Source organism: Silurus aristotelis, assembly GCF_946808225.1.
Source record: "Silurus aristotelis genome assembly, chromosome: 8".
Lineage (NCBI taxonomy): Eukaryota > Metazoa > Chordata > Actinopteri > Siluriformes > Siluridae > Silurus > Silurus aristotelis.
Genome location: NC_139581.1, coordinates 11949523 through 11975898, shown reverse-complemented (window position 1 = coordinate 11975898; position 26376 = coordinate 11949523). Strand labels below are relative to the sequence as shown.

The window sequence follows — 26376 nt, the reverse complement described above, 5'->3', positions numbered from 1 at the left end:
TGTTATCCTGTAAATATAAACGGGTAGCAATATAGACAAAAGTTCAATGTAAACAATTGTAGTGTCAAGTTTATATTTAATTCGGGGGGGGGGGTTGGTTTTTATATTTACCTGCAGTGTGAAAAGTAACAACAACAAGCAAAAGTTACCAAAACTGTACAAAGTAAATTCTGAAATGAAAAAAATTAAACTTAAAATTTAGATTTTTCCCTAATCAATATATGACACCAGGTTTTCTATCATTATTACTTTTTAAATAAACATGAACGGCTAAACATTGTGGTGAAACAAATAATCCTCTCAAAGAATGCTATCAGGTTCTTACTATGTAAAGGACAATTTCTGACAAACAGTACATTTTAAGTGATAAAATATTCCATAAAAAAATGCTAATTAGAATTAGAAAACTGTAAAATACTAATAATACGAATAATGGAGCTTAGTGCTTAAAAACATAACAAAACTTATCCCACCGAGGTACAACAAAAAAACATGGCACATTCTTGTAAAATAAAGCTGGACAAAAAGCATTATTGTACATGGCAAGACATAAAACTTAAAAAATAGTGTGTATATACAGAATTAGAAAAAGGTTAGCATTTGAAAAGTGTCAATAGAAAATATAACAAGAAGAGGTAAACAGATAAAACAGAATGAATATAAGCTCAAACTAGGTCTAATTCAAAACTAGAGCTAGGATGCAGACATGGAAATAACCATGAACTTCAAATACACATAAAAGATGATTTAAGTCGATCCTATGTCATCTCTGCATTTGGGAGATTGTGTGAAGAAATGAGATGGAATAAACTGAATTAATAAATCATCAGTACGAGGCAAAAGAAACCAGGCTTTCTAAAAACCTAAGCATTTTACTACGAAAAATGAATCAAAATAATTGTGGTGAAATTAAAGTTTTAGCAGCTGAGTAAAACACTGAAATTTTGTCAAAGATTCACAGTTACAATAAAGGTGCCCAAAAAATAACAATCAACAATCAAGACAACATGAAGGTACACTTTAAACTGTTTCAAACCCAAATCGAGATGCACAAACACACCTTAAAAAACACAGGGAACAAGTCATACTTTATAACATCACGTATTAGCGTGGACATAATCCTGCAGTATCATGTGGTCAAATACCAAGATTGATTGTGCAGACATTTTATTACATGTGCTGAAAATAACTGAATGTAACACCCACTCCCATGTCAAAAGCTTCAAAACAGTAAGTTACAGCACCAAAGCTTCACTAAATAAACAAAGTTTCCCATTTGATTATATAGTAATGTATATGTGTGTATAATTGCTGTATGTCAACGTGAGTACAAGGACATACCAAGGAGGTTTCACAAGGCAAAAATGCTAATGTGTTATTAATAAACATATTGTAGTGAGAAGCTTGTATTCATATTTTACTTGTTTTTTTTTCTCCTGTTACATACACCAGCCAAAATGTGTCTGTTTAATAATTGTCCTTTCAGTCCAGCACATTGGATTTGTAATGAAACAGTTACTATGACCTTAAAATCAGGTTTAAAAACAATATTGTAATTTATACCACAGGTCTGCTGATTAGTCAAAAAATGCTGTATAATTTTCTAACCTCAAAATCCTAAAAAGTAATGCAGCATTTGTTTATCTTGTAACAACTATTAATATGGACTTGTTGTGTTTGTGCATTTAATGCAGCCTAACAATATAATTTATACTCATTATATCTTTTGCTTTGTGAAAAGTCTGCAACACAGACAAAAACAGGTGATGTTGATGAGGACTGCCTGTTCTATGCAAAGACTAGATTGTTTCTTGGACATTACACTACTTTAAAGACTTTACTGTATTAAGAATGTCTATTCATGGCCTGTAGCATAAGGTGAACACATCACTATATTTATGGGCCATTTGATACTCCATAATAAATTAACATGATCATAAATACACTTGGCTTTAGGAAATGCTGCAGCTAATGACTGCCTGAAGTCACAAAGAAGAAAAGTGACAAAGCATCAAATACAAACAACATCTGCTGGGACATTCCTTTGTAACACTCAAGTTTAACAGCTAATTTCTCTTCCTGCTTCTGAATGGGATTTTTTTTCATAAATTAAATATATTATTAGGAGAAGCTGAGTCATTGACTGACATTTCAATTTTGAGCCATGAAAAGGTTTATATATGCATTTACAGTACATCTGGTGTCATTGCGTTGCTGCAAGCAGTGGCAAGGTTCAATAGCATTCTGCTATATGTTTGGCCCTGAGTATGTTAATACTGTCATTGCAGTGACGTCTTAAATACAGGAGAGTTCTATAACTAGCCACCATGACACTACCACCACCACATTTCACCATGCCCACCAATTTTAATCCATCCCATCCAACATGCTTTCCAACCATATGCACAACAGTTTAAGTATTTTTTTTTTTGGTCATTGCTCTTTTTTTTTAGCCTCGTGATGATTGAATTTACATAAATTCTCTTTTTTTTTTGTCTTTTCTGAGATTAATGACCACAGCTAAATCGTTTTTTAACAAACCAGAAAAATAATTATTGTCCATATGCTAACAATACAACAGCTCACAGGTTACCATATACCAGCTGAGCAGACTGGAGAATGTTCTGTTAATTTTGACCCCATTGTACAGACAATGGGACAGAATAAAAGTATGTTAATAATGTTTCACAAAGCCGACAGTGTGTACATTGTCATTGTTTCATTTCATATCCAAAGTACTAAAGTATACACCTAAAATAAATCTATAACTAATTATATATGAACCACAATGTATTTCAGGGGAAAGGTTTGTATGTAAAAGATTTCCATTAATGGGATGTATGGCCTCATTCAAAGTGTTTACAGTTTAAGAATTTAAGTGCATTGGAAAAGCACCAAAGTGCTTTGTAATATGCATTGAATTACAATCAACCTGAAATTTGCTGAGTTCAACAAAAGGCGCCTATACAATTTACCTGATGCCTGCAAAAAATCTACTGGTATGCATTTAAATTAGTGTAACTCTCTTTACCGAATTCACTCAAAAACAATCTAAAAACAGCCCAAAAGAAAATAATGTCTTTAAGCAAGAATTAGGGAATTACCTTTAGGAAAAATGTTTATATTATACTGGTAATATACATATCTTCTCTCATTCTATTGTTCAAGACTCTGTCTAAGATTTTCTAAAATTTCCAGCCAGACATTAGACTTAAAATCCTACATTTAAATTCTTATCAGCAACATTATAGAAGTGCATTTTTACCTTGCATCAGGGAAATAATGATGCAGTACAATGCACTTTTTGCGTATTTGATGTGTTAGGTTCACATTTTCTACAATTTAAACAGCAAGACTCCTGCTGGTGGAGATGTGAGTTCTTTGCTCATATCATTTATATAGTAGGTAAATTGGCCTATGCATCTTTAGTGTTTTACTGAATTGTATAAAAGTCATTGTCTGGCTTTTAACTATACCAGCGAACTGGTAACCTGGAGCTTGGGTTCTTCTCAGCGGTGGCAGCAAAGAGTCGTTTCCTCTTGACTTTCTAGTGGTAAAGTCAGTAGCTTTATAAAAAAAAATAATAATAAAAAAAAAAAAAAAAAAAAAAAACGGTTCACATCTGCAATAAAAAGCATCCAAGACCTCAATAGTAGTGGCAAAGAGGAAGCTACGCACGCAGGGAACATCAAATCACAATTTTTGCACTCCACTGGGTAGGAAAGTACCCATTGCCCAGATTAGCAGCCAAGATCCCTAGTTAATATTGCAGCAGCTTAGGTAATTGATGTTCTTGCCTTCTCCAGGCATAGGCGCAGACTCGTTGTTGTCCAACGTGTTTTGCTTGGCTTCACGGATGAGTACGCAGGCCAAATCCAGGAAGAGTTTTTCCACGTTGTCAGATTCTTTGGCGGACGTCTCCAGGTAGAGCATGCTATGGGCCTCAGCAAACTCCTCCGCTCTCTGTCTGTGCACCTCCCGCTTTTCAGCCAGGTCGATCTTATTTCCTGTTCAGTTACACAGTTAAATTATGTTATTTTAGTACATGTTGTTAAATAAATAACCATGTAAGCTATTTACACATGACAAGGTTAAGGTCAGAAGCTAAGATGTGCCTCTTGAGCTAGTTTACTAGCATTTAGCAAGCTAGCCAGCCATTTGGGGTGAAAGACTGATTGAATGAATTTATAAACATTTTAAAAGAAGGGAATACAGTGCATTTGGAAAGTATTCACAGCGCTTCACCTTTTCCACATTTTGTTATGTTACAGCCTCCAAAAATTTATTAAATTCATAATTTTCCTTGAAATTCTACTAACAATACCCCATATTGACAACATGAAGGAAAATCTTTGCAAATGTGTTACAAATAAAAAACACATGTGCATCACAGCCTTTGCTCAATAATTTGTTGAAGCACTTTTGGCACCAATTACAGCCTCAAGTCTTTTTAAATCATGCTACAAGCTTGCCACAAATATTTTTGGGCAGTTTCTCCCATTCTTCTTTGCAGAACCTGTCAAGCTCCATCAGGTTGGATGAGGAGCGTCGGTGCACAGTCATTTTCAGATCTCTTCAGAGAAGTTCAAACGGGTTCAAGTCTGGGCTCTGGCTGGGGAACTCAAGGACATTCACAGAGTCGTTCCATAGCCACTCCTTTGTTATCTTGGCTGTGTGCTTAGGGTCACTGTCCTGTTAGAAAAGTCTGAGATCCAGAGCGCTCTGGAGCAGTTTTTCTTCAAGGATGTCTTTGCTTTGCTGCATTCATCTTTCCCTCGATCCTGACTAGTCTCCCAGTTCCTGCCGCTGAAAAATATCCCCACAGCATGATGCTGCCACCACCATGCTTCACTGTCGGAGATATTGGCCAAATGATGAGCTGTGTCAGAAGGAAAGTCTTAGAAGAGTCCTTGTGGTTCCAAACTTCCATTTACAGATGATGTAGCCAACTGTGCTCATTGGGACCTTCAATGCTGCAAAAATGCAATCCTGTCTCTGAGGATTCCTCCAATTTCTTGGACTTTATGGCTTGGTTTGTGCTCTGACATGCACTAGTAACTGTGGGACCTCATATAGGCAGGTATGTGCATTTTCAAGTCATTTCCAATCAACTGAATCAAAACAGGTGGACTCCAATCAAGTTGTAGAAACATCTCAACATCTCACATGATCAGTGGAAATAGGATGCACCCAAGTTAAATTTTGAGTGACATGACAAAGGCTATGAATTTTATGGTCGAACATTATAGTCGATTGTTTGTAGAATTTTGAGGAAAATAATGAATTTAATCCATTTTGGAATAAGGCTATAACATAAAGTGTGGAAAAAGTAAAGCGCTGTGAAAACTTTCCGGATGCACTGTATGGAAGGATTTTCCAGGCGAATTTCAAAGGAAATTGCGTTTTCCATAGCTGGACGCATAAATTGTGACATAATCCACACTCTATTGCAAATCTTGCATTACCGTTTGAGTTTTCGCTTTCACGAATGCACAATGACTGCCAAATTTCAGATGAAAAGCAAAGTCCATTTGCAACTGTATTTCCAGTGTCTTACGAGTTATGGCCATGTCATTTTTTAAATAGAAATACCAATGACCACATCTGCTTTTTCACTTTCTCTGTGTCGCTTATGTAGCCTGTCAAAACTCAAATGGAATTGCAATTCCTTTTGCATTTGCACTGTAGATCAAGTGTTGGGGCGGGACAATATTATTGGGAGTGTTAAATGAGTTTGTGGCCTTGACGATAAGCAACATCAGTATAGTTGTCTTCGCCAACCCAACTCAACTAAACACATTTTTTTTATTCACATTGGAAAAAAAAAGACACAAGAATCATTAAGTTGTAATCAATTAAAAAGTTTGAATGCTCACCTACTAAGATGGTCACTACTTGATTGTTGGCGTACTGCTCTATCTCCCGCAGCCACTCCGGAAGGCAGCGGAAAGAGTCCTCACAGGTAATGTCGTAGGTGAGGATAAGTGCATTGGCACTACGGTAGTAACTCTGTGTGATGGAGCGAAATCTCTCCTGTCCTGCTGTGTCCCAGATCTGGAGCTGGAACAAATCAGAAAAATCAATCAGTGCCACCACATATCAGCTGAATCAGACCTAAAACCAGTTAATACCACCTACTTTTCTAATCTGTAAATACTCTTACAGATTAAAATAAAAGTATTATATTATCATACAAATATTATAATATGCTTTAAATAATTGCTATTGATACACTGAAAATGTGCAAAAACTGCTGAAATTGCCATACAATCTGAAAGTAATCAATCTAGGTCTAATGCGATTTAATTCTAAATAATGTTTCAAATAAAAACAAAAATAAAGGTCTGTATATAATGATTAAATGCATATAGTCAAGTTTGACATTATGTAACTAAAAGTATAAATGAATGCAATTGCTTTAGCTAGGTATTAGTGCATGAAAAAACATACCTTCACTTTCACCCCTTTAATTTCCACAGTTTTGATCATAAAATCAACCCCGATTGTAGCACCTTGACCAGGTGGGAACAGACCCTAAAACCATAAAGATGGGTTAAAAATAAAAATACTCCAATATATATATATATATATATATATATATATATATATATATATATATATATATATATATATATATATATATATATATATATATATATAAATAAACACTTGATATGTTTGATACATCCCCTTGGTTTTTTTTTTTTTTTTTTTTTTTTTACAAGGTTTGAATTGCCAAGTGCTCTAAAGCGACGTTCTGGTCCATGTTGACAAAACATTTTCTTCTTGAGCTAGGAGTTAAAATATAAAAAAATAATCATCTGGCTAAAATATTAAAATGACCGACCAGAGAAAACAATCAATCAATATGACTAAAATGCTTGATGATGTTAACTGGATTCACCCATTTACAAATTACCATTTTTAAGTGTCCTGTTGATTTAGCAAAACACATGCAAACGAAAGAGGACAGACCTGAGTGAAACGGCGGACGAGGCAGGTTTTTCCCACTCCTGCATTTCCTATCAGCACTATTTTGAAGAGGTAATCGTAATCCTCCATGGTCACAATTATCTGAAAAATGCAGAATATCAAATGTGCATTAGAGTTACTCAGCTCAATGTATTATGTAATATCCCGAAATAAAATCATAGCTTTAACAAAATTGTGCAGGGAAAGCATCATGTGAGCTGTGTCCATCTAGGACTTCTCACTGACGTAAATATTTAATGCCCTAAATCACCCTAAATGTTGCACTTCCAAAAAACACTTTATGTCCACACGCTTTTTTCAGTAGATAAACCTACTTGGATACTGTAGATTTCTACCTGCAATTATAATGAAAGCTGCAATAATAAAAATGTTGTGTATTGTCATGCAGGGATTGTACTGAACATCCTTTCCTCACAATAGGTCTGTATTTTTATACTTTTTTTTCCATGTATTTTCTTCTTTCAGCTGCTCCCCATAGGGGTCGCCACAGCGGATCATCTTGATCATCTCCATACCCCTCTGTCCTCTACATCTGCCTCTTTCACACCAACTACCTGCATGTCTTCCCTCACCACATCCATAAACCTCCTCCTTGGTCTTCCTCTTTTCCTCCTTCCTGGTGGCTCCATCCTCAGCATTCTCCTACGAATATAACTCATATCCCTCCTCTGCACATGTCCAAACCATCTCAATCTCGCCTCCCTCACCTTGTCACCAAAACATCCTACATGCGCTGTCCCTCTAATAAACTCATTTCTAATCCTGTCCATCCTCGTCACTCCCAACGAAAACCTTAACATCTTCATTTCCACACATGTATGATGTAATGATTTACTTTCACCAAAAAGATGAGATATTTCCTTTTAAGTTTAGATCAGCTCAAGGTTTCTTTACCGTGTCATCTCGGTGATTTCTTTGCCATGGTCACCTCTGGGTTACTCATTAGGGCTTTTAAATATAAACTTGCTCTGAGATGGTCTGCCATCTGCTTCAGAGTCACACCTTGTGTATGATCCACAACATATCTGCCTGGTAGAAAGTGGATACTAATGACGAATGAATGAACATATAAACATTTGGATATTTTTTGTAAACCTGCTATGCAAAACTGAATACTGTTAAAAGCAAATGAAACTATATATAAATAAATGACATATAGAGAGTATAAACTACTCTACAAATGAAACTTATTTGAACTTTGACTGCTGACTGATTTCCTAAGCCATGTATAACAAATGGCAGGAACCCCAGTAGGCTTTCAGTTAATGAGCATTATTTCATTTTCAGAGAAACACTCTTTTTTTTTTTTTTAATCAGACTGAGCGCCCCATTTTCTTTTTCCCCTTCAGTGTGCCATGTTGCTATGAGCCGAGGATCCTGTGCATGTGTGTAAATGGTGGTTACCAAGGCATGTAGAAGGATGCTGAAAGGACTGCAATAATAAAACAAGGAATATAAAGAAGAAGGGGCCTAGCATGGTTTGCCAAGCCAATAGACACACACACACACACACACACACACACACACCTGTGCAAAAGTGCAGTAGACATAAAAATTAACCCTGTAAAAAAAATGTATGGGATAGTTTGAAAGCTGTGTGCATGTGAATTCATGCATTGCGAAATACATTTGCATCTAAACACAGTGGATTTTGAATCTTCTTGCATCAATGTAGCAACAGTAGACGCACTTCTGATCTCAAGCCTGATCCGAGATAAACAAGCCTGATGATCTTCACCATACAGTGATTTTACTGAAACTGAAACTGCACATGCAGATCTGTTGTTCCCAAAGTAAATCTGTGTGTGATCTTTCCCTACTAAGCAGAATGATCTCTTTCCATCATGCAGGGGGGGGACTGCATGCAATCCGCTATTCAGCTAGCCTGCTAGCATCATCAAATCAGATGAGCTAGGTGATGAGTCGGCTCGCACAAAAAGCCCGAGATGTCCACTTACCGAAAACAGGGGCTTCACCCCGGCCGCTGTTTTACTCCACACGCATCCAGTCGGTCCTCAAGGCTCGCGCAAAAGACGGGATCTCAAATGTGGGTCCTTCCCTCAACCTCGATGTCCGCTCCTTCTGATTGCGAGAGTTTCCTTCGTTTTTTACAATGACATCATTGCCTCTCCGGTGCAAACCCGAATACGAAAAAAAAAAAAACGGGAAAGAGAGAGCTGGGAACTATGGGAGATGTAGTGCGGCTCTTTTTGAAAGCTTTTCTTTAGCTAACTTTCTAGCTAGCTGACTTTCTTTAGCTGAAAATCACATATATGAAGATGTTTTGGAATGTGTGCACATTGGAAGCTTTCTAGAAAACCTTTGATTATTTCTGTATTTTATAACGTTTTGGTAACGCTCGTATTCACTGATCTGGATGTGAAGATCAAACCCTTTCCCGGGCTGAAACACGCTTCGGGGTTGCCGATCTCTTCTCTGGATGTCTAGCTTTTCTGGAAAATTTATTTTTAAGAATGTCCAAAACCAAATCAATTTATCTTTCTCCGTAGGCATAAAAAAAGTCTAACTCAGATGTATTAATGTGTGCAGTGCTACACACGTGTTTTGCCAGTCGAACTTGGCTGTAACTGTTTCCCTCTGACCAACAATCAGAAGACGGAAAAATGCTGACGCTATTGTGGGCCAGCTAGCTGCCCTGTGAGGAGAATATGAAATCTGATTGGTTAAAGAAACAAACTCCAATTCTAATAGAGACGATGGTAAAAAGCCAGCACTACTGATTCTGAAGGCTCTGGGCAGATTAGATTGACATGGCAGCACATAGAGGCTGGAATCTGATTTGACAAAAAAATCTAACATACACGTACTGGAAGCAGTGCAGCCAAGAGAGATGCTACGAAATTAAGAGAATAAACAGTTGGCAATAAATTAATACAATTTCATTTAACAAATATTAGAATTTAGGTTGTAAATGTAGGTCAGTGCTTCTGATAGTGTTTAGGCCAGCAGAGAACGCTTTGCTGGCCCTGACCACCCACCACTGCTTCTCACAAGCAGCACACAGTTACCCCATTCTTATAAGTTTCCTGATCAAGCTTTACATAATCCTCTACATGTGCTTTGTAGTTGTGTGTTGTTATAGTAAGATGCAGGTGTCAGAATCAGAGGTTTAGGTTCAGAGTAAACGAACAGTGCACAGCTAACATACAGGTACTGCTTTAGTGCTGGACTAAAACAAGACATTGACTAATTCATGTTTACAACTAGCACAACTCAATGACTGACCACTGAAGATAGTACTCATTAGACCAAGACCGAACATGACATAATAATGCAGTGATCGTCTCCTTGGTTAAAGATATGCCACATGGGGATAATATTTCAAGACAAGGACTAATAAACCGTAATTACGCATTACACAGTAGAGTGTAGATAGTATGTTAAGTAGATAGTTAAGCATAGAAGGCAGTAAGGCCCATGACAGAAAGTGACATTATAATGTGGTGATTGTTATTTTAGTTAAAAATGGGGAGAGAGGAAGAGATAATAATGGGGAGAGAAAAAAAAAATATTATATTGCAATCGTGGTCAATTCATTTAAAAAGTAACACAGTTTTAAAAAATGGTTATGGTGTCAAATAGGAATAACTTTATTACATTATAAACCCTTTTTGCAGCCCGTGTAGGGTATTTTTTTTTTCCAGCTATTAACTCATCTGTCACCAATATCTTTGAATACCTAGGTTCTTTCATATTTAATAAAATAATGGTGTTAGAACCCATCCATCACTGTTTTTATTTTTTATTTTTAAAGTAATGTGATTTACTTATGGTCCATTTGTATAAAATCCCTGTGTATATATATATTTCTCATTGAAACTTCTCGATAGGTGAATAGATATATATCTAGAAATCTAGAAAATATATAACACTTTTTTTTTTTTTTTTTTTACAGCAAGCCGGAATCTTTGGCAGAACACCGAGTTTCCGGACGGACTACATATGTTGCAACGCCTCCCAAACATTGCCCTTGGTTTGCTTTGAGAGGTGATGTGCTAAAGGGCTAACACTGTTCACCACTTCGTGGGATTCGTGTATTAATCCTCGAAAATGGGGCTTCTCCCAGATGAGGCAAAAGTCCTCCCTCCCCCGGGAATCATAAACAGAAACTCGGCATGGCTCGGGCTGACCGGCTGGGTCACAGCGATGCTTCATAACTCACTTAACCGAAGGCCTGCGATCAGAGCCGGTGAGTGTGTCACAGAGTACAGGCTAGCAAGCTAATGCTAGCTGAGCTGATAAATCATGCTAATAAATAAACACATTTACTATAATGTATTTTAGATGTGCTAGATATTCTGAGCTCAGAGAGGTCTTCTATGTGTGCGTCTGTTACAGTATACAGTTTAGTGCAAAAGTATACAACCCACTTCATCTCAGTGTGAAATCACAAGAACCACACAACATTGAGGGACTTCGTCCCGTAATTTCTCTTACTTTAGTCAATTAACATAAATGATTCATATAAAATACTGCTTTATGTCTTTGTTTCCTCTCTGTCTTTGTTAGGCTGATTTAGTGGACTTCAGAATGAATGACATTTAGATGTGCTAAAGCTAATCTACAAACATAAAATTAAATCAAGCAGTGATCTTGAGTGCAAACACATTATAATGCACAAACGTACAAAGTCATACAGGTCTGCAGATGGAAACACCTTGTTTATGAGAGAGGTCAACAAAAATGACCAGACTGATTTGGATCTGACAAAAAGACTACAGTTTTGCCGATAACCACTTTGCAATTGATATTTGTCCCATCTGCCCTGGAGAGAGTTAAATTTTTTAATCTTAGAAACAAGAAACATAAACTAATCTGTGCAAAGTTGGTTAATTTGTTTAGTCTGTGATGGTTCAAAGTGGTTTTTCCTCATTATTCTTAAGAATTATCTTAATTCTGTTTTTGCACAAGTGTTTTGGTCAATTCAATTCATTTTTATTTGTATAGCCCTTTTAACAATGAACATTGGCTCAAAGCTGCTTTACACAGATAATGCGGTGATAACGAATTAATAAGAATGTTCTTTATATGTGTAAGTTTGTTCCTAATGAGCAAACCAGTGGCGACTGTGGCAAGGAAAAACTCCCCGAGATGGCATAAGGCAGAAACCTTAAAAGGAACCAGACCTCATCCTCATCTGGGTGGCACCGATTGTCCATTTATTACAGATAAACAATGTTGAGGTGTGCAGTGATGATCAGATGCAAAGTGTAGTACTGAGTCAGTGTAACAGACTGTTGACATTTACTACAGTCCAAATCCAAATCTTCAAAGCTACTGTTCTTACTCCGGAATTTCATGGATCTCCAGGCCGTTGATGAGAAACCGTCCCCAGCTGCACAGAGTGGCCTCCAATCGAAGAGAACACCATTCAGAGGCAGGCTGCTACGAAGTGGGCAGATCTGAGGAGAGAAAAGGGGCAGGAACAGTGGTCACTGGTGCCTCAGGGGCATGTTTAACGAAAGAGAGAGAGAGAGAGAGAGAGAGAGAGAGAGGTGTGATAGAGAGAGAAGGATATGGATTATTATGTATCCTTATTGTTGTATAAAAGTTATGGACACTGTGCAGTTGAGGACTCCGGCAAGACTCGCTATGGCAGCAAAAACTAAAAGGGAGAACCTGATGGTAACTTAGACATGAGGGATCTCTGGGATAAGAGACGACCAACCGCACCACCGTCAACAAACCCAAGTGAACGCGTGAGATTGAGGGGATGACAGCATACAAATATTCCAGTTCACCGAACGCTCTATATTTATGATCCCCCCCAGATTTGCTCCTTTACCTAAGAAAAATATACCGATCAAAGTATTAATAAATGGCTAACAAAGACTAAAAGACCAAATAAATGTTTTCATTCTTGACTTAAACACTAAGACTGTGTTTGAGTCCCAAACACTAATTGGAAGTCTGTTCTATAAATATGGGGCTTTATAAGCGCAAGACCTACCCCCTGCTGTAGTCTTCATTATTTGAGGTATCAACAAAAGGTGCAGGCTATTTCTGCATTATCTGCATTCTCCATTGATTATAACAGACTTAGCAGTCCTTTATACGTCAGTAGTAGTATTTTATAATCAATGCGAGATTTGATTTGGAGCAGTGTAGACTGATTAAAACAGGGGTGATGTGGTCATATTTTCTAGATCTAGTAAGGACTCTTGCTGCAGCATTCTGGACTAACTGAAGTTTATTTATGCACTTACTCAAACACCCAGAGAGTACAGCGATACAGTAGTCTAATCTAGATGTTACAAAAGCATGAACTTGTTTTTCTGCATCCTGTAATGACATATTTTTTCTAATTTTAGCAATATTTCTAAGGTGAAATGTTATTCACATGAGCCTGAAAGGAAAGACTAGGCTCAATAATAACACCAAGGTGTTCAACTGCTGTACACACTGAGACAAAAACATAATTCAGAGATGCTACGTAATCGTAATGTTCACTTCTAGCTGCATGTGGTCCTAGTAAAAGTACTTGCGTCTTATCCGAGTTAAGCAAAATGAAGTTATCAAGCATCCACTGTCTACTGTCCTTTATGCATTCCTCAACATTATTAAGCTGATCTCTCATCTGGCTTTGCTGAAATGTTGTATATTTCAGCAAAGCCAGATGAGAGAGATTAGCTTAACAATGTTAAGCATATACAGAGAGAAAAGCAGTGGGCCTATGACAGATCCTTGCAGAACACCAAACTTTATTCTAGAGAGTGTGGAGAACTCACCATTTACATCAACAAACTGATCACAATCAGTCAGATAAGACCTAAGTCAGGAGAGAGCTGTTCCAACATTATTTTCTAGTCTAGCAAGGAGGATAGTATGAGCAATGGTGTCAACCTGCACTAAGGTCGAGCAAAATAAATAAGGAGACACAACCCTGATCAGAGGCCAATATTTATCATTTTAACCAGCACTGTCTCTGCTATGATGATGCCTAAATCCTGACTGATACATTTCAAAAATGTTATTCCTAAGTAGATGTGAGCAAATCTGCAGTGCTACAACCTTTTCTAAAATCTTGGAGCCAAAAGGAAAAATAGATATTGGCCTCTAGTTCGACAGCTGACAAGGGTCAAGGTCAGGTTTCGTAATTAGGGGGATGATAACTGCCAGTTTAAAGGATTTAGGTACATAACCAGTGCTGATGGAAGAGTTTATTATTTTTAGAACAGGTTCAATTACTTCTGGAATTTTCTGTTGAAGAAACTTGTAGGTAAGGGTTCGAGAATACAAGTTGATGATTTTGATTAAATAAATCAAATTTAGTCATTCTCTTGAATAGGAGTAAAACTTTGTAATTGATTCTGTTATAATTACCGTATTTTTCGGACTATAAGCCACTACTTTTTTCCCACGTTTTGAACCCCGCGGCTTAAACAATGAAGCGGCTTATTTGTGGATTTTTTCCTGGGTTTTTCCCGGTTTCACAAACTTCAAGCCAAAAAACGGAGCGACATAACATTAGACCAATGAAATTTCCGAACGGAAACGTCACCTGTGTTCTGAGCTGCACAGCATCGGGAGAAAAAACTTTCACCGGTGTTGATTTTTAAATGCATGACGATGACAAAAGATAAACTCCCCAGAGAAATACAGTGGTACCTTGACCTACGAGTTTAATTCGTTCCGTGGACGAGCTCGTATTTCCATTTGCTCGCACATCAAATCAGTTTTCCATATTGAAAATACTTAAAATGGCATTAATCCGTTCCAACCCTCAAAATGACACCCTGTTTTTATGTTTTATGTTATTAATTCGGAAAATACATTTCTAAATAACAAATCTTATTTGTTATAAAAACACAATAGAAAGAGTATGTAAAGCTATAATAAGGTTTTATTCAGTGTGTTTTCCTTGGAGATGAGACGACTTGAGCTAACGAAAACGGTGGGTGGGTGGGTGGGTGGGTGTGTGTGTGTGGAGGGGGGATAGAGGCGATAAACGGAGGCGGAGGGGAAACTCGTTTTTAACTATCACTCCTGTACACTACGTATCCCTAAACTTTAACATTTTTACTTTTTCTTCTTTGCTTATCTTAATTTTCGTCACGCGTCTCGAGCTCGTACCTCAATTTTTTGCTTGCGTAACTAAGCAAGGCTACTGTTTAGATACAAGCCGTTGTAGCGCGTTGAGTCAGGGTGAAGGGAGAGCTCACTAAAATTTCAGTTGCAACAGAAATCATATAAGCACAGACAGGCTTCCAAAACTCGTGCTTTTTTATTTTTTTTGGCAACAGCGTTATGGGTTAGTCAAAGAAACTTAGAAATGAGCATCAGAAAATAATAAGGACATAATCCTCATTCTTGAACACACGCAGTAATAGCGGAAGAATGCAGTGGCAGGCTATTCCCAAAATACCACTATGCTCCTAATAGAAGTGCAACATATTGCATTTAGTGTCTTTCGTAAAGCCTGTGTAAAGTTTATTAGTTTCAGTGTAGACGCGGCTTATTTATGTTAAAAATAAAAATCTTTGTCAAATTCAGTGGGAGCGGCTTATATATTCCGGAAATTACGGTGCACTGCTGCCTACAGGGTTATTTATAAAAAATATATAGGATTTATATTAATTGTCTGGATTTTTTGCCTGATGTTTTCAAAAGTAATCATTACTACCTATTGATGGTTTGCATGTTAGTGCAGTGCTTTTATTTCCTTACATTTTTGCTACCGTACTGAATAAAAATCTAAGGTTATGCTCGTTATTTTCTATGAGGGTAGAGAAATATGCTGATCTAGCAGCTCTAAGAGCTTTTCTATAACTCAGGAGGCTCTCATTCTACATGGAAGGCTGTCCGTCTACATTGTGTTTATTAGGTATGTGCTGCTTTACTGCTGATTCATGATTCTGGAGTTGATACTGACCTAATGCATTGCATTTGTTGTGGTTTTTTAATCATTTTTGATAGAATAGTAATAACATTTTACATAAAAAATTTCAGTTTTTGAGAATAAATTAGTGTTAAATGTGATCATTGTGATCTGTGATCTGTTAAATTGTAGTAGAAGTGGTAATGTATTCAGAATTTGTCATTTAATTATTTGAAACACCATCTACTTTCAACCAGTTCTGTCATATTAATACTATTAAAGAAATACATGAGACTGTTCAATATAATATAAAAGTAGTAATAGAGGGTGAAGGCAGGCACTGATGGGGGTCCACATAGTTTTGTCCAAATACTCCAAATATATAATAATGTTCTGTTCTAATTGGACTGTTGTGATGATTTCTAAATGAAGACATTGTAGTTGTTTCATCTCAAACACTGATGTGTATTTTGTGTGTTTTTGCAGGTGTTCACCGACAGGCATTGTTCATAACTATTGGCTGGTTCATCGGCTACCATTTAACAAAGGTTGAAAATTACAAATATGCCAAGTTGGACAGAGAGATGAAAGAGTACATCCGAATGCACCCAGCAGAGTTTCCAGAAATAGGTAATGACTGTGAAAATGATACATAATGATACATGCAACTTCTAGAATGTCCACTTTCAATAGAAATTCCAATACATACAGTGTTGATTGCATGTGAGTGACACTGATGCCTATGAAAACTGTTTCTCCAGAAAAGAAGATGTTCTCAGAGATCGTAGAGCCGTTTCACCCTATCCGCTGAGCGAAGCTACTTTTCACAGACGTGAGCAGCATTTCTGGAAGCTTTCTTCGGTCCACCATGTTATTAAAGTGTATAAGTGAATATTTTGTTTCTAATATTTGAATAAACAATTTAAAATGCACAATGGCATATTTGTGAGTTTCTTTTATGTTTAATGAGGTTTTTTTAGATAAAGTTCTTGAATTACTAATTCAGAAACTGTTTTGGGAAACTGGATATTTTTGAAAGAGGAGAGGGTATAACACATGACAAATGCTTACATTTGCTAACTTTTTAATATATATAACAGGTTCTGCAATAAATGTGACCTTCAGGTATGCAATAAATTAATTTGCAAATGAAATTCTGAATAAGGTCTCTAAATTGATCTTTCTTTCATTTACAGGTGAGTCTGTTTTCATTTAGGTTTCCTCAGGAGTGCTAGAGGAATTTAACTTTAAAACTTCACCTGCCCTGCTAATAGCACTATCAAATGAAATGGACTTTTCATTTTTGTAGATAACTATCCAAGTCTCGACTGTTACACTAATAATTGTCATAAAGCGCTATTGTTTTTTTTTTTTTTTTTTTTGATTTCATGGTGCACTGTTTCCACAGTTTCAACACTATGACATGTAATAGGGTGTTGATTTTATTTATTTAGTACAATTAATGATTAAATTTAAGTGGATTAAAAAAAGGATGCTGACAATAGATTTGAGTGCTATTCTGATTGATCATTAGTACTGGTTTTTCATTTATATCAACCCATAATGATTCAAAATGATAATGGGATAGCTGAAACTGGATGACTTGTGCTTTAAACATTTTATTGTAAGTGATGTTTTACAAACTTAGTGTGTCATATTTTTCTTCTGTGAACAGAACAAGGAAGTGACAACAAACAATATTGCACTCGCACATATGTTTAAATAAAGTACAATTATTACAGTATAACAAGGTATATTATAAGGTACAGCTTTGATAATGTTGCTAAAAGATGCATAAGTCTGGGCAGTTTGCTGTTTATTCATCTAATTTCCTAGGCCCACAATGTCCAGGTATTTTTCTGTAAGGTCTTGTGATCTTTTTGTGACAGTGCCCATGACTGAAAACAGACCTCTAAGATGGAAGTAGAAGAATGCCTCTGGGTCGGCCTCCAGCAATGGCTCCAGGCTTTTATACAGAGTTGTGTGAGTCTTCGTGTTCCCATCATCATGAGGCACCAGACCGCTCTCCACTGTGTTCCTGATCACCTTCAGCATGTGATAGTACTCGTACAGGTCCTTGATGTTCTCTACAGCCTCGCAGTCCACATCGTGTTCAAATGGGACGTCTCTGAGCAGGCTGGGCAGCAGGATGGTCTGTTCCATGTTGTTGACTGCAGTGCTATAGCGCTTCAACGCACGCAACAAGGAGTTCTTGTTCAGTCTGGTCTCTTCACACTGCATGTTGATCTGGATAATTCAGGCAGCTCCTGTGATGTTGGAAAGGCGGTGTTGTGGCAGATAGGGCCTGAGCACTGAGCAGTGATCGGTCAACAGGACTCTGTGATCTTAAATAGTGTGTGTCAGGGTAAGGGAGGGGCAGGTACACAAAGTTGTGTAAATGTGATTAGACTGGAACATGTTGGGTTGTTTTGGATGTAGCAACAAGCTTTCATTATTTGATTGGGTTTTTTTTTTTTCTCCAAAGTTTACTTTTTGATTTCAAGGACATTTTGGCTGGTTGATGCCATCAAGGTCATGAAGGCCTTGGGTAGGACATTGACCCCTATGCAATGTCAGATCAGACCATACTCTTTAGCAAATCATGTACAGATTTCAGCTGAAATGTTTATCTTGATATAGTATAGCACACAACTCACATGGACTAAGCCTGCTCTTTATAAGTTTACTAGAGGTGAATAGTGAATGTAATTTAACAACAGCAAAAATGGTTTCTTGCTGTAAATACAGAATCAGGTGTTTGACAACAGCACTAGCTGAAGTAGTTCATATTAGATTAGAACATTTACAGCCTAGGATGCTAAGGCCTTCTATTTCATAATAGTTGTTTTTGATTTCTCTTCCACTTTGTCAATGTATTTTCTGCCTTACCCAAGATACAAAAATAGATATATTTACCTATATGGTTGCATGACAAAAAAAAATAAAAAAATCTTTCAGTAAGTTAAAATATTTTTACAAATGTTTACAATAGCTGTCTCTCGCTGTTGCTTCTGTACTGTGACTATATGATGATACTTTGGTTACAATTATTTTTCCATAAGCCAGCCATTGATTGTGTGTGTGTGTGTGTGTGTGTGTGTGTGTGTGTGTGTGTGTGTATATATATATATATATATATATATATATATATATATATATATATATATATATATATATATATATATATATATATATATATATATATATATACACACACAGTGAGGAAAATAAGTATTTGAACACCCTGCTATTTTGCAAGTTCTCCCACTTAGAAATCATGGTGGGGTCTGAAATTGTCATCGTAGGTGCATGTCCACTGTGAGAGACATAATCTAAAAAAAAACAACCAGAAATCACAATATGATTTTTTAACTATTTATTTGTATGATACAGCTGCAAATAAGTATTTGAACACCTGAGAAAGTCAATGTTAATATTTGGTACAGTAGCCGTTGTTTGCAATTACAGAGGTCAAACATTTCCTGTAGTTTTTCACCCAGTTTGCACACACTGCAGGAGGGATTTTGGCCCACTCCTCCACACAGATCTTCTCTAGATCAGTCAGGTTTCTCGCCTGTCGCTGAGAAACACAGAGTTTGAGCTCCTTCCAAAGATTCTTTATTGGGTTTAGGTCTGGAGACTGGCTAGGCCATGCCAGAACCTTGATATGCTTCTTACAGAGCCACTCCTTGGTTATCCTGGCTGTGTGCTTCGGCTCTAACTAAGAGAAGGAGGTTGTTCCCCAAAGTCTCGCAACACATGGCCCCGGTCATCCTCTTCTTAATACAGTACAGTCGCCCTGTTTCATTTGCAGAAAAACACCCCCAAAGCATGATGCTACCACCCCTATGCTTCACAGTAGGGATGGTGTTCTTGGGATGGTACTCATCATTCTTCTTCCTCCAAACACGTTTAGTGAAATTATGACCCAAAAGTTCTATTTTAGTCTCATCTGACCACATGACTTTCTCCCATGACTCCTCTGGATCATCCAAATGGTCATTGGCAAACTTAAGACGTGCCTGGACATGTGCTGGTTTAAGCAGGGGAACCTTCCATGCCATGCATGATTTCAAACCATGATGTCTTAGTGTATTACCAACAGTAACCTTGGAAACGGTGGTCCCAGCTCTTTTCAGGTAATTGACCAGCTCCTCCTGTGTAGTTCTGGGCTGATTTCTTACCTTCCTTAGGATCATTGAGACCCCACGAGGTGAGATCTTGCATGGAGCCCCAGTCTGATTGACAGTCATGTTTAGCTTCTTCCATTTTCTAATGATTGCTCCAACAGTGGACCTTTTTTCACCAAGCTGCTTGGCAATTTCCCCGTAGCCCTTTCCAGCCTTGTGGAGGTGTACAATTTTGTCTCTAGTGTCTTTGGACAGCTCTTTGGTCTTGGCCATGTTAGTAGTTGGATTTCTACTGATTGTATGGGGTGGACAGGTGTCTTTATGCAGCTAACGAACTCAATCAGGTGCATGTAATTTAGGATAATAAATGTAGTGGAGGTGGACATTTTTAAAGGCAGACTAACAGGTCTTTGAGGGTCAGAATTCTAGCTGATAGACAGGTGTTTAAATACTTATTTGCAGCTGTATCATACAAATAAATAGTTTAAAAATCATATATTGTGATTTCTGGATTTTTCTTTTTTAGATTATGTCTCTCACAGTGGACATGCACCTACGATGACAATTTCAGACCCCTCCATGATTTTTAAGTGGGAGAACTTGCAAAATAGCAGGGTGTTCAAATACTTATTTTCCTCACTCTATATATATATATATATATATATATATATATATATATATATATATATATATATATATATATATATATATATATATATACGGTGAGGAAAATAAGTAGTCTTAGCAGATAATGTTGCTGCCTCACAGCACTTAAAAGTACTCTATAAATGCAAGGAAAGTACTACCAAATTGCCTTGTGTGGCCTAATGATCTAATGATTTGGCTTGCACCATTACATGTTTTTAGTCTTTTACATTTTAACAACACTGTAATTGTCTTATGAAGTTAAGTTTGTTAATAATGACCACCAACAATATTGCCAAAGTTACCGAGAACAGCCATGCCTTTAAAACTAAAATATAACTTCCTAAAAACTCACGGGTCCTTTTACCATATTCACATAATGTATAGATGTACTTGATCTAACTCAGCCATTATGGTTGCACAAGCCAGTGCACTCTTAGTGCCGGTCCCAAGCCTGGATAAATGGGGAGGGTTGTGTTAGCATAAGGAGAAAGAGTTTGGCGAAACAGAAGTGGGATCAGCAGAGAGATAAGAAAAGTAGGCAGGAGTACAAGAAGATGTAACAGCAGGTGAAGAGGAATGTGGCAAAAGTAAAGGAAAAGGCATATAAGGAGCTGTATGAGAAATTGGAAACTGAGGAAGGAGAAAAGGATTTGTACCGATTGGCCAGGCAGAGGGACCGAGCTGGGAAGGATGTGCTGCAAGTTAGAGCAATAAAACATGCATATGGAAATGGAAATCCAGAATCTTGTGAGGCGAGTGTGTTGTAGGGAGTATTTTGAGAAGCTGATGAATGAGGAAAATGAGAGAGATAAGTTTGTATGATGTGGAGATGGTGAAGCAGGAAGTGGATAGGATTAGTAACGAGGAAGTGAGAGCAGCAATTAAGAGGATGAAGAGTGGAAAGTCGGTTAAACCAGATGACATACAAGTAGAAGGGTGGAGATGTTTAGGAGAGATGGCAGTGGAGTTTTTAACAAGTTTGTTTGACAAGATTCTGGATGCCTGAGGAATGAAGAAGGAGTGAGAAGGAGAATAGACAATTTGTAAGAATAAGGGAGATCTGCAGTATCTACAGGGGAATAAAGTTGATCAGTCACACCATGAAGTTATAGGAAAGAGTAATGAAAACCATGCTGAGAGAAGAGGTTGCCATCTGTCAGCATCAGTATGGGTTCATTCTGAGGAACTGCTACAGACACAATATTTGCTTTGAGGATTTTGATGGAGAAGTATAGAGAAGGTCAGAAGGAGTTGCATTGTGTGTTTGTGGATTTAGAGAAAGCATACAACAGGGTGCCTGAGAGAGGAATTATGGTATTGTATGAGGAAGTCATGTAAGGCAGAGAAGTATGTGAGGGTGGTGCAGGACATGTATGAGGACCGTGTGAGAGCAGTGAAATGGGACTTGATGGGACTGCATCAAGGATCGGTTCTGAGCCCTTTTCTGTTTGCAGTGCTGATGGACAGGTTGATGGACGAGGTCAGACAGTAGTCTCCATGAATTATGATATTTGCTAATGATATTGTGATCTGTGTTGAGAGTAGGGAGCAGGTGGAGAAAAGTGAAGAGGTGGAGGTATTGTGTGTAGGTACCTGGGTTCAACTGTGCAAAGTAATGGAGAGTGTGTTAGAGAAGTTAAGAAAAGAGTGTAGGCAGGGTGGAGTGGGTGGAGAACAGTGGCAGGAGTAATTTGTGATAGTAGAGTATCTGCAAGAGGATTGGAAAGTTTAAAGGACTGTGGTGAGACCTGCGATGGCCACCTGCCAGTGGCCATTAGCAACTGGAGGTGGCAGAGCTGAAGATGCTGAGATTTTCATTGGGAGTGATGAGGATGGACAGAATTAGAAACAAGTTTATTAGAGTAACTGCGCATGTAGGGCGTTTTAAAAAAACAAAGTGAGAGAGACCGATTGAAATGGTTTGGACATGTGCAAAGGAGGGACACTGGATATATTGGTAAGAACATGCTAAGGATGGAGCCACCAGAAAGGAGGAAAAGAGGAAGACCAAGGAGGAGGTTTATGGATGTGGTGAGGGGAAAATATGCAGGTAGTTGGTATGAAAGAGACAGATGTAGAGGACAGAGGGGTATGGAGACAGATGATTCGCCGTGGTGACCCCTAACAGAGACTCCGAAAGAAGATGAAGAAGTATAGATGTACTTGATCTGCATGTTAGTTTAATGATAACATGTGATGATCAGATTTGGCAACAATGTGCAGCTCGATACTGGCTAGACTAGTAGATTTCACTCTGTCCTGCAATCACTGCTGGCTTTAATAATATAAAATGCTCGAACATAAAAATGTTTGCTTTTTGATTTTCTTAACTAGTACTGTTTGGTTTACATAAATGCCAGCATCCAGACTGGCACCCATGTGAAATATCAGCTGATGATAAATCATTAGCTGATGTAGAAATCATGTGAAATGTGTGGCAATTCTGTGTCAAAGACCTCAGTGACTACACATTGCAAATGAACACAAACTGGTTCTCATTTGGACAATCGGTTCTTTCCATAGGATTCACAGGTGATTAGGTTGTGCCCCAATGTAATTAGCCTTATAATGTGTAGAGGGCCTTTTACTATTTAACCTAATTGATAAAATACAAATTGCGAATTATAGACTACAAATGGTATATATTTACATAGCCTGCTGATTTAAATCAAAATCCAGTACAGCAATATATTTTCCACAAACTCTGAGTAAGGTTTTTGATTTTAGACCCTCGTAAAGTGATTCAGGTAGTAGTTTTTGATGTCCTTATGTTTTATTTTTAGAACAGATTAGGACATGCATGTTATTGTAGTGATACACTACATACTGTAGTTATTGATTTGCATATATAAACCAGTAAGTTGTTTATAGGTGCAAACTACACCTGTAGGCTTTGTTATAGCTCAAAGATGGTCACACACATTGGTTAATAAAATAAAAAAGTGGATTTTGCAAATTTAGATTTAATTAAGGCAACATTGAGAGACATTATATAGCATCATTGTAAAATTATTCAAAACCTTACTAGCCCATATAAAGTATAACATTGTGGTACATATTCACATAGTACACAAAGGGTCTGTGCTCAAGTCTATTCTATGGAAACAATGGAAAATATACTATATGAAGAAATGCTGCAGACCTAAACAATAACGCTAAAGATTTTCATTGGTTACAAAATTATTTGAAATGATATAATTTTGTAGTTAATCCAGCTGCATTACTTATTACTTCTGGAAAACAATTTGATTTGTTGATGCAAACAAAGACATCAAATAATTTTATTCCTTTTGTACAAGTATGTGTTTTTTTGGGGAAACCAGGTGTTTGTGGGAAAACCTTAATGATTCTATGTAAAACCCTATTGCATGCGTTTTCCAACACAGTGTTGCTATTGTATTAGAAGCCTAGTGATTTATGCTGATGGTGGAGATTGTATCTCAGTGGTTAAGGCCTTTTGATTAAGGCCTTGGACATCTGATTGGAAGGCCATGAGTTCACTGCATAGCTGCCACTGTTCAGCAGGACCCTTAACCCTCAACTGCAGTCATTGGGGGTTGAATAAATAAGATAAATGTTCTGGATAAGGGCATCTGCCAAATGCCATAAATATAGTGACAATGTACAGCAACTTACATATAATATCCAATCATGCAAAAAAAAAACACAATTAAAAGGCTCACAACATAAGCAATATCTTCCAGACACCAGTTTGACTATCCCATAACTATTAATTAGCATAAATTGGTTTGATGTTTCTTTACACACTGCTTACTCACATAAAACCTTCATGGAGTTTCACTGTTTAACTAATTCAGCATATTAACTACACCTGCTATGATTAGAACTCACAGCATTCAGTAATATCCAGATAATAGTTATAACTAATCCCATACGGCTTGCGTTCATGAATTGACATTACACACTGGCCAACTTTTTTTGTCCATTGACTATAATCTCCAACACATGAGTCAGGTCCATCATCTTGGTGAGCATCTCCATTATGTCAGGTTGGTCCTTAGCACCAGTAATGAACTCTTCTAATGTCAGCTCACCTAAAACAGACATAATGGAAAGATTAATTGGAAAATATAATAAGTCTCTTATAGCATATAACATTTTAATCTGGGTCATTACCTTCATTATTAACATCTATCCTTTCATAAATAAGTGCCACAATGTCCTCCGGAGGGTCATCATAGATCCGAGTGATATCCTGAATAGCCTGTGTAAGAATCATATAGTCACTTAAATTTCACATTGTTCCTTGCTTTATTTATCTATACCACATTTAACTACATTCTTCTGCTCTCTGGTTCTTATGTAATCAGAGATTACATAAGCCATGGAGGAGAAATGTAAAGAAACATATTCATTCTGAACCTGAACATTTTGTAATTTTAAAAATGCATGATCTAATGCAATTTAGAAATCGTCATGATCTAATGCAATTTAAATTCTTAATGGATTCTTTAATTGTTTAATTAAAAACTTCAATCAATAGTTCATTATAGAAAAACCCTTTCATACTTGCAGGTTCATGGTCAGCATGTAGAAAAGTATCTGAACATGAAACGACAGAGATGAAGTGAGCAAAATGCCAGTCGGATTACGTTAGGGATTAAGTTTTGTGGGTCCAAAGATTAAAAGCACTTTGAGACAGAGGATCAGACGTTTCAACCCTCTTCATGCTTAATCTCTGCCACAGAAATCTATTTTCTTATTGGTAACATGATTAATCCTAGTAATGTTTAAAAGAGAATATACTTACATTTTAAATATCAGATCTCATGTTGAATACTAAGGTGTATGCTAACTGATATTAAATACCTTAAATATGGTCTCCATCTCGTCTTTGTCAATTTTTCCATTGCCATCTTGATCAAAAAGTTTGAAGTACCACTTCAGTTTCTGGTTGATCTCTCCTTTCAGTAGCAAACTTACAGCTGCTATATATTCTACAAAATCAATATATCCATCCTAAAAATAAAAAAATGTAATTTTAAGCTTGTAATGTTAAAACTGTGAACATGTCTTTAAGTAATGTTTGGAATGCTGGATGAAGAAACCACTGGCAATGTTTTGTGATGGTCACTATCAGATAGAGGCTTTTGCACTACCTGTGATTTTAATAATCTGGGTTAACAATAAAATAGATGTGAAAAGCAATCATTAGCCATTAGACAACAGTTAGGACAGAATGTCAAATTTTATTTTATGGCAAATTAACAATTATAAGTCAAAAGACTGTATTAACATTTAAATTAGTTTCTTTTATAATTTTCCATTATTCACTTTTTGTAGGATACTGCTTGGATTATCTTACCCCATCCATGTCAAATGTGTAGAAGACCTGGTCAACATAGCTGCTAGCCTCCTCAGTCATGCCCTGCATCTGTAGCATGTTCTTTAGCTCAAACAGGGTAATGAGCCCAGATGGAGACTCCCTCATGAACTTATTGTACCAGTGGTGCATGTCCTCAGCAAGGATTTCATCCAAGTTGGATCCATGAGCACCCATAACTCCAAAAAGTTTTGACTCAATTTTTTAGAAGAGTAACTAGCAAATAATAGCCTCGGCTTCAGTGTTGATGGAGATAGCGATGGTGGCTGAACTGAAGAAATGCCAGATTGAAGCAAGTATTATCTAAAGCCCTTAAGCCGTTTGGTAACTAAAAGGAGAGATAACTCCTTAACAAGATAATTGATTCTTCTATGAACAAAAGTACGTGGAATTCAAACACGAATGAGCTCTTCAATAATGCA

The 26376-nt window shown here is 37.1% G+C and overlaps 4 protein-coding genes across 4 annotated transcripts; 1 reads left to right on the top strand and 3 right to left on the bottom strand.

The window, feature by feature from the left end:
* Positions 1-59: 59 nt before the first annotated feature.
* rab30 (RAB30, member RAS oncogene family) lies at positions 60-9562 on the bottom strand. The gene is made up of 5 exons (XM_083548477.1): positions 8952-9562; positions 6976-7074; positions 6451-6534; positions 5877-6060; positions 60-4007 (listed from the first exon to the last, which is right to left on the bottom strand). Exons 2-5 carry the CDS (start codon positions 7060-7062, stop codon positions 3757-3759), a joined length of 606 nt encoding a protein of 201 aa, XP_083404603.1. The 5' UTR covers positions 7063-7074; positions 8952-9562; the 3' UTR covers positions 60-3756.
* A 1383-nt stretch (positions 9563-10945) lies between these two features.
* On the top strand, positions 10946-16767 carry ndufc2 (NADH:ubiquinone oxidoreductase subunit C2). The gene is made up of 3 exons (XM_083548480.1): positions 10946-11203; positions 16319-16462; positions 16594-16767. The coding sequence occupies exons 1-3, from the start codon at positions 11065-11067 to the stop codon at positions 16641-16643; spliced, it is 333 nt and encodes a 110-aa protein (XP_083404606.1). The 5' UTR covers positions 10946-11064; the 3' UTR covers positions 16644-16767.
* Positions 16768-17431: 664 nt separating this feature from the next.
* On the bottom strand, positions 17432-18166 carry thrsp (thyroid hormone responsive). Its single transcript, XM_083548558.1, has one exon. It carries the CDS (start codon positions 18071-18073, stop codon positions 17657-17659), a length of 417 nt encoding a protein of 138 aa, XP_083404684.1. The 5' UTR covers positions 18074-18166; the 3' UTR covers positions 17432-17656.
* A 5387-nt stretch (positions 18167-23553) lies between these two features.
* On the bottom strand, positions 23554-26135 carry guca1c (guanylate cyclase activator 1C). The gene is made up of 4 exons (XM_083549218.1): positions 25937-26135; positions 25441-25590; positions 24748-24835; positions 23554-24665 (listed from the first exon to the last, which is right to left on the bottom strand). The coding sequence occupies exons 1-4, from the start codon at positions 26129-26131 to the stop codon at positions 24529-24531; spliced, it is 570 nt and encodes a 189-aa protein (XP_083405344.1). The 5' UTR covers positions 26132-26135; the 3' UTR covers positions 23554-24528.
* Between the last annotated feature and the right edge of the window lie 241 nt (positions 26136-26376).